The sequence below is a fragment of the Galeopterus variegatus genome, unplaced genomic scaffold (genome assembly GCF_000696425.1).
Source record: "Galeopterus variegatus unplaced genomic scaffold, G_variegatus-3.0.2 Scaffold2224, whole genome shotgun sequence".
Taxonomy (NCBI): domain Eukaryota; kingdom Metazoa; phylum Chordata; class Mammalia; order Dermoptera; family Cynocephalidae; genus Galeopterus; species Galeopterus variegatus.
In genome coordinates this window covers 127,258-136,108 of record NW_007728335.1, presented here as the reverse complement: position 1 = coordinate 136,108, position 8,851 = coordinate 127,258, and the positions used below count along the sequence as shown (strand labels likewise).

The 8,851-nt window shown below is 47.6% G+C and overlaps 1 protein-coding gene and 1 long non-coding RNA gene across 2 annotated transcripts in view; one reads left to right on the top strand and one right to left on the bottom strand.

Annotated features, from left to right (window-relative positions):
* Window positions 1–4,115, bottom strand: part of ENO4 (enolase family member 4) — a 35,474-nt gene extending 31,359 nt beyond the window's left edge. The window contains exon 1 of the mRNA XM_008580956.1: window positions 3,951–4,115. Coding sequence (XP_008579178.1) covers window positions 3,951–4,115 — 165 coding nt within the window. The remainder of the gene's footprint in view (window positions 1–3,950) is intronic.
* Window positions 4,063–8,851, top strand: part of LOC103597161 — a 15,008-nt gene continuing 10,219 nt past the window's right edge. The window contains exon 1 of the long non-coding RNA XR_551090.1: window positions 4,063–4,116. This is a non-coding gene — a long non-coding RNA (uncharacterized LOC103597161). The remainder of the gene's footprint in view (window positions 4,117–8,851) is intronic.

Here is an 8,851-nt window from a genome sequence, read left to right as displayed (position 1 = left end):
TGTGGAGCAATTTGTTAACTCTCAGCAGAAACTCCCATACATCTCTTAATTTAAAGGCCCCGTGTCACTCTTATAGTGGCCTTATAGCAGGACTTCTTAGAGTCCTATCTAACCTATACCTTTGTCCATGATACAGAAGTCAATTGGTCTTTAGAACGCTGTGATACATTGAAATTAAGAAAACCGAAGCGGGCTGATTTTCACTCCTGTCTGCAAGGCATCTGATATTCTAATAATGAAGACTTGTGCAGCAGCTGTTTCTCGCTTGCCATCAGCTCATGCATAGTCCTACGTGTTCAAAGAGGCTTGTTGGGAACCTTAGTAATGGCAGTTTCATTGATGTGGAAAAGCAGATGCCATTGAAAAGTGATCCAAGAAGGAGACTGCAGAAGGATAGTGCAGCTGAGATAGAAAGCTCACTCAAGGAACCTGGGTAGAGATTCAAGATGGTTTTCCTATGCAGAGAGAGAAGCAGGAGCTGGGAGGGGCTGGAAGAAGGGAACGTGCAGGCCCGCCCTCCTCACCTTTTTTATTACCAGAGGATGGGGCTCTTCATTTTCTTTTAGCAGACCAGGTCTCTGATCTTTTAGTTCAATCCAGCGACTTCAGCCTAGACAACAGTTCATCTAACACCCACAGTAGTGTGCCAGCTCAGAGGTGGGGCCTGGCAGAACTAACACAAATGCCAATTTTCAAACCATCCAGGCAGTTTAAGGATGGTGATTTGTATGTTACAGAGTCAGCGCCTAAATGAATTTAGTTAGAATCAGGAGAGGAAAAATGTTATTTAGCTTACACTTTGTGCATTATAGTGAGTTCAATTCAATAAGCACCAAGCGCCTACAACGTACCATACATTATGTTAGAAAGGGAAGGGAACTAGCATTTTTAAGTGCTTAATATATACTCTGAAGGAGTGACCATGTCTTATTTATCACTGTGTCACATACCACAGTGCCTGGCATATATGGGATTCCAAAAAATCTCATATAAATCAATGAAAGTCAGACACATCCCTGAGTACTTTGTACATTACATCATTAAATTCTCAACACAAGTCTCTAAGGTGGTATCATCTCCATTCCACACATAAGCAAACTGAGTTCTAGAGAGATAAATTGTCCAAAATCACACAGCCAATGTTTCATTACCTACTGCGTTGTAACAGACCACCCAAAACTTAGTTGCTTAAGCCATTTATTTGCCCATGACTCTGCAATCTGGGACCAGCTCAACTGGGAAATTCGTTTGTTGGTCTTGCTTGGGGTCTCTTATGCAGATGCAGCCATCTGGAGGCTTGACTGGGGCTAGAATATCCAAGATGGTTTTACTCCCTTGTCCAGTGCCTCAGCTGGGATGGCTGGAACACGGAGGGGCTGGCTGGACATACGTCCTTCTCACAGGATATCCTGGCTGCCTCCCATCTGCCAGGGCCTCTTTCTGCACGATCTCTCTCTCCAGTGGGGTAAATGGACTTCCTCACAGCACAATAACTAGCTTCCAGGAGGACAAGCCTCAATATGCCAGCCCTTATCAAGCCTCTGTATCATGCCTGCCAAGTTCCTATTGATCAAAGCAAGTCACACGGCCAACTCCAGAGTCAAAGGGGGAGGGACTTACATAAGATTGTTCACACTGGAGGTGTGGTTCATTGGGGGACCATCCACGTAACACTCTGCCACAGCTAGGAAGTGGCAGAGCTAAGAATCAAACCCAGATCTGCCAAATTCCCAGGCCCAAACTATTTCAGTAAGTTTTACGATGAAGGAATAAATAGTATTGCTATTGCCTACAGGGATATTCCCCACCCTTGAATTCCTTTAATATATCTGAGAAGTATAGAGGAAATGGCATTGAGCTGAACACTGGAGGATGTGTAGTATTTCAACAGGCAGACAAGGGGAAGAAGTGGAGAGCGGATACTTCAGGTAGAGGGAATGGGATAAGCAAAGGTGGGGGGGAGTGGGAAACGTCAGGCAAGTCAGTGGTCCAGTGTAGAGGGGGGAGGACCGGGAGATAAGGCTGTTACCAGGGGTAGGGGCTGAGCACTGGGAACCACATATGTGAAGCTGTTTGATCTTACTCGGAAAGCAAGGGCAAGCCACAGGGGGTTCCCAGGAAAAGACTAGAGGGAGAGACTATGTGAGAATAAGGATGGCCAAAACGAGGGCAGTTACTAAGAAAATGCAATTCCTGAACATCCCTCTAAGTCCAACCAAAGCTTTCCTGGATACTACGGCCTACAGGGTTCTTCCCTGTCTGCAAGGGCAAGCCACAGGGGGTTCCCAGGAAAAGACTAGAGGGAGAGACTATGTGAGAATAAAGATGGCCAAAACGAGGGCAGTTACTAAGAAAATGCAATTCCTGAACATCCCTCTAAGTCCAACCAAAGCTTTCCTGGATACTACAGCCTACAGGGATCTTCCCTGTCCGGTTCTTCCCTGTCTCCGAATTCCTTCAATGGGTACAGTGATCTCTCAATCTAGCTCACAATCATGTATCACTTTATCTTTTACTCCAGTTATTTTAAGCATCAGGGGGTTTTGTCTCTAACCAAAGTATAAGCTCCCAGAGAGCTGTACAAACCAATGTCCTGGCTGCCTGATATTCTGGGAAGATCATTACACTGGGGGCAAGAGTCCAAATTTCTAGTCTTAGCTTGTGCACTAAGTAGCTGTGAGACAAGGGCTTGGTGTCTTTGTAAAATGAGGAAGTTAGACTAGGTAGCTTTCAAGGATTCCTCCAGCAGGAGACAGAGAATGGAATCAGAGTTAAGCATTCACTCATCCTACAAGTAGTTCCTGAGTGTCCACTACATACCACACACTGCTGGGTCCTAGGGACACAGACCTGGTTTGATTTTTTTCTTCTGTCACTGTGTCCCTTGGGAAAGTCATTTGAATTTCATTGGGCCACAGGTTCTTTATTAGTAAGACGGGAATCATAATTTTTACCTTGCCAGTGCTTCTAAGGATTAAGCGAGATAACATAAAGCGCACATGAGAGGGGCTCAATAAACGACCCCAGCCCCCCAGCTTTGATGTATAGACCATGACTGACGGGGAAAAGAAATCATGGAGCGTCCTCTAAATCAACGGCCTCAACAAGACGTGGTTTTGAACCGTGACAGCACCTGCACACGCCGCGTGGCGTGGTCAGACGGCTGTCCCAGCCCTGACCACGGTGCCGTCCAGGCTCTGTCCAGTGCTGGCGGGTGCTTAGGATCTGGAAGTGAGAAGAGGCTTTTGCCTTTGTTTCAACTGCTCGTGCTAAAGGCCAAGGGAAGTGCCAGGTCCGGGCTGGGCACAGGGACTCGGAAGGTGGTAAGAAATGGCCCCGGCTCTCAACGGCAGTCACAAGCTGCCCAGGGAGGCGGTGCCACGCGAACACCGAAGGACGGTTAGTCCGGAGCGAAGCGGGCCGGGCTTCGGTGTGAGTGTGAGGGTCAGCAAGGGGCCGGCCAGGTGGGGACGGGCGCCCCGGCCGAGGAACTTAGGTCGAAATCGGAGTGCAACGTGGAAGCAGCGGGAGCCAGCTGGCCGAAGCCCCAGGGTGGGCTGAGGCCAAGCTAGAGCGAACGCCAAGACGTTCATCCCGTGGTCACAAGGGGGCCGCGACGGCCGGAAGGTGGAGCTGGGCGCTATTACGCATGTGTCCAAAAAGGCAATGGCGGCCCGGCCCTCAGGGAGCCAGAAGGCTCCAGGGCCGTGAAGGGTCGCCGTACTACAAACCCGCCCAGAGCACGCTTGCGTCTAACTGCTGCCTCCCCACCACTTCCTCGAGGTCCCCCACGCCTCTCCCCCTCCGAAGCTGCCTCTCCGCGTACCCAGGGCCCAGGGCCCCGGCGGCGGCGCGCATGCGCGACTCTATGGCGCAGGCGCACCGCGTTGCCGCAGCGCGGAGCAGAGGAGAGGGGCTGGAGGGGGGAGGTGCGTGTCCCTGGTCCCTACCAGGTGCCCGTAGACGTCGGCAGGCTGGAGGTAGAAGGTGGAGTTGAGCAGCTCCTCCAGCCTGCGCGGAACGTCGTTCTCCCGGTAGTACTCCATCGCCTGCTGCTTCAGCTTCTGCAGCTCCCTAGTGGTCCCACAGCTGCGGCCGCCGCCTTCTTCCCCCATGGTAGGAGATTTAAGGCTACAGCGGGGTATAGCCTGGGGGCCTGCGAGCGTCCTCCCCGTCGCTAGGCAACGCAACGAGATCCCGACCCCAGGTCTCGCGATGCTTCCAGCTCTAGGCGCTTCCTGCGCCAGGAGCTGCGAATGGCTCCCGCGTCCACTTCCCTCTCTTCCTCAGAGGGATCGGGCCCGGGCGTGGGCTCCTCGACTCCCAACACTGTCACTCTCCCAGCTCTGTTTGTCACCACTTTCCTCCGACGATTTTCCAGATGGAGGAATATTTAACGACCTCATGAAGCGCGTTTTGCGGAAGGGTGGGAGCTTTAGCTCCGAATTCCGGCTGGGGACACTCGCCTTGGGTGGCGCGCCGGGTCCCCCGGGGCCCTGAGACTCGGGCCTTGAGGCCTTCCTCTCCCTCCCCCACGTTCTTCGCGGTTGGGAGCCGCTTCGGGTTGCACAGGCCCACTGTTGGGTGAGGGATGTATTAACTCAGCGTGTCCTTACTGAGCTGCGGAAGGCCTAGGAACCCATTCATTCAGTCAACATTAACCACCTGTTCTGAGCCGGGCAGCGTGGTGGCTGGGCCTACTGTGTCCCGGAGAGAACGGCTAGGAGCCCTCCCCGGGATATAAGGGGGGTGGAATCAATGGAAGGGAAACCCCGTGTGGGCCCCCAAACTTAGAGTGACCCTTAAGGATGGTTATGGCTTGGACAGACCTAGGAGTGGGGAGATGATGCAGGCAGGACATAGGGAGGTGAAGTGGGATTGGAGGAATGTCCTTAGGTCACGTTCCCTCTCCAAAGCTGCGTGCGTTCTCCCTTTTAAATCCCAACTGCCTGGCTGGCTTCATTACACCTGCCAGTGGTGTCATGTAATTAGAGAACTTCTTCACGTGTTCCCTCTCATCTAGATAGTTCTGTTGCTGCAGGAATGGGCTGAGATGGTCAAGGTATCCTCGTTCTATTCTTACCTGTTTATATTCCTGGTGTAAGCAGATCACTTAAAAGATCTATGCTGCACTTTGCTCTTCTGGAAAACAATCTTACCTACTCTACCTGCTTTACAAGTCACTTAGGATAATTGAGAAAGAGAATGAGAAAGCACTTGAAACAAAGTTATTTTCAATAGATGCACATATAGATGTATAAAAATATGTGATTCTATAAGTACTGTTACACAAACCAAGATATGCATCTCCCTGTGAACTCCCTTAGTGTTTTCTCTGAATCTCACTTTCTGGAGTGTGATAGATCATCACGGATCTGCCTTCACCTCCTTGCTAGATGGAAAGCCCTTAATGGTAGGAGCTGAGTCTGAGTGATCTTGACATCCACCCAGAGCCTGGGGCTCTGCTGGGGAAGAGCATGTGCTCTGCTGAATAGGTGTTGAGTGCACCTACATGTGAAATAATCTGATACTATTGCTGTTGTTTCCTTTCCCCCTTTGTGCCTTTCCTCATATCCCCCAAGATGAAAGGCACCGCTTCTCTTAAATGCCCATCCTAGAATGCATGGGTTGGGTCCCACATCTTCAGAGAAGCCATGCTCCCCACTCCAGCCCTCACTCCAGCCAGCCCTTCCTTTCTTCTGAACTCCTTCCCCATTTAAGGACTGGACCACAAAGTATAGCCCTCAGGGATGTCTTGACTCATTTGACATTTTGGTGAAAGATCAGAAATATCCTGGGCTGGGACAACCATGTCTTAGAGTCTCCCCTCTATAACTCATTGGCTTCTAAGTTCCATGAGGACAGGAACTTAGTCTGTCTTGTTCACCACTGCGTCTGCAGCATCAGCGCCTTACCTGACAGAATAGATGCCCAGTGAATATTTTTTGAGTAAGTGGGTTTTACACATAATGAATGGTTAATAAATACTTAACTCACAATCAAACGTTTTGGAGTTGGGTGAATAATGACTACACCAGCCTGGCTGAAACAAAGGGTTTATTTTAAGGAATAATGAGAAATAAGGATAGGTAATCTGAGGTGAGGGTGTGAAGGGACTGGAGTCCCATTCTGTAAGAGTGGGAAGCAACCACACTTTACCGAATATAGTGTGGACAAGGTAGAAGTGTTCTAGGAAGTTAGTTGGCAGCAGTGGGTAGGATTGATGGGTGTGTGATTATACAGAAAGCAGGAGACCCAGGTAGAAAATAATACGGGTACAGTAATTACTAAACAATAATGGTAGCAATGGGGAGAGATGGATGAAAAAGAATAGGAAGGAAGGATGGAAAAGGCTTTGAGTGATTGGATGTGGGGTTAGGGAACTTGTAGAATTCCATTCCAGTTGAGAGAAATGGGGTCAATGAGTTGTCTGGTGTGGATGAGGGAACGTGCTGCATTGGGTTTTGGATATGCAGAACTCGAGGAGCACGGGTATTGCAGAGAAAAGGGAGAACTGAAATACGGATGGAAGACTTCCACAGAGAGCTGAAAGTTGAAGAACAGACAGATCCTCTGAAGGGAAAGGGGGACAATCCTCTTGATGTAAGGATCTAAATATTGGGGAAGGAATAGATTTAGGACATAGAAGGAGGACAAGAGGTATAACAGGACACAACAAAAAAGGCTTAGAGAAGAAGGACAAAATGCAAATCACAAAGTCTAGGGTAGAGACTTGGCATCATGTGTGTGTGTGTGTGTGTGTGTGTGTGTGTGTGTGTGTGTGTGTACGTATGCGTGGTGTAGAATAAAGTCTGCAAGGATGTACCTGCGCATGTTAATCATGTTGTCCTTGGGTGATGGGACCACAGGGAACATTTATTTTCTTCTTTTTATATATTGGCAGTGTCTGATTTTCCTAAAATGATTGGCTTACTTATATAACTGAAAAATTACATTAAAAGTATTTGAGGGAAGGATGTGAAGCCAAACGTTGAAGGAGGGTTGAAGACTGAAAAGAGATTATTAGGAACTCAGTTGTTCCCTTATAGACCCATTCCATCTTCTCACATAAAAACAAAAGAATGTGAAGGCAATAAACAAATAACCACCATCCTGGTCTACTTCTGTCATTTACTCAATCAACAAATATTTACTGAATGCCTGCCGTGTGGCAGGTGCTGTTCTAGGCACTGGGGAAAGAATAGTGAATAAAATAGATAACATGCTTTCTCTTTATGGCACTTAAGTCCTAATTGCGCTCTAGTAGCACTTACATCTGAGCGAGTCATTGGGACAATAAACTGAAATAATAGATGTGAAGGCATTTTGAGAAGTTGGTATGCTAGGGGTTTATTAACAGCCTGTTAGTGTCAGATCCAGAATAAATAAAATGATTATTCTTGAATATTCCAATTTTCTTATTTTCCATAGATATTAGGAGTACTGGGGTTTTAGCTGTAAAATACACTCATGAATATGCAGATTTTACATGTACTTCTCACATTCCTTCTTTTAGCACCTTGATGACTGTATTTCCATTTCATATTGAGATCGAATGTCCAAGGGCACTTCCAGAGCATCAGAATTTGAAAAGGGTTGAGCGTGGTGCTAATCCTAAAGCTACCAATCTGGGGAGTTGAGGATGAGAGGGAAGAAAAGGGAGAGGAGAAGCTCAGGAACTTAAGAAAGTTCCTGGAACATATCCATGTAGAGAGGGTCAGACTGTGCTCTCCTCCTTTAGAAGGAGGAAATGGTGTTAGAGAGGATACCATCGTGACTGCAATCAGGACTCAATGCCTGCATTGCAAGGCATGCGTGGTGGTGTGAGACAAGAACTATTTGTCTGGGAATGAGAAAACCTAGATTAGAATCCCAGTTGTCCCTAAGATCTTGACCTTATCAGTGCAAAGAAAAGTTTGGACTGGATAAGGGTTTCCTAACCTTTTTGAGTATGAAGACTTCTTTTTTTTTTTTTTTTTTTTGTCTTTTTCCGTGTCCGGCAACGGATCGCAACCCTCAGTGTCGCCCCCGTACCGGACCGGGACTGGCAACCCTCGGTGTTGCTCCCGCGCCTCGCTCAGCCAGTGAGCGGGAACCGGCCTGCATGTGGGATCCGAACCCTCGGCGAGCGCCACCGCGCTTCCCAAGCGGCGCACTGTAGCAGTGCGCCACCAGGCCGGCCCATGAAGACTTCTTTTTAACAACAGAACAAATTGAGCATGCCCTTTCCCCCGTGTAATAGTAGTTATATATAGTGACTATACATTCAGTAGTACATTTAGAGGCATTTGTATTTTATTCATGGAAATTCTGTACACATGAAGAATACATTTATGGGCAAGCCATTATTCAGAGTGTTTGATGTATGTTTGGAATTGGGGGCACCTTGTGCGGAGTCCACTGGCTTCCTGGTGACGTTAGTGTCTCTCCATCTTAGGTCTCTCCTACTGTGTAGCTCTGAATCAAGATAAAATATCAGGACACATTCGTTTATTCCAACCCGTTAAATGAAAACCCTTCATAGAGGAAATTAAATCCTTCAGTCTGCATTTTAAAAAGAATTTTTAAGCTATGTTGGACATTTCCTAAATGAATGAGGGTAAAGAACAAATGTATTTGTTCATTTTTTCCTTAATCCTGTCCAACACCTTTATTTGAATTGGAACTTGTTTGCCATGACTTTGATGTTCAGAAGTGATTATTTAGATGTTATTTTGGGGTCGCTATCAAGTGCTTGTTGATTCTTCTTTACTGCATTTGACAGCCCTGCTGAATATCATTTTTCATAGAGAACTAATGAACATGATTGCAGGTGCTTTGATCATGGAATCATAGAAACTGGAGACAGAAT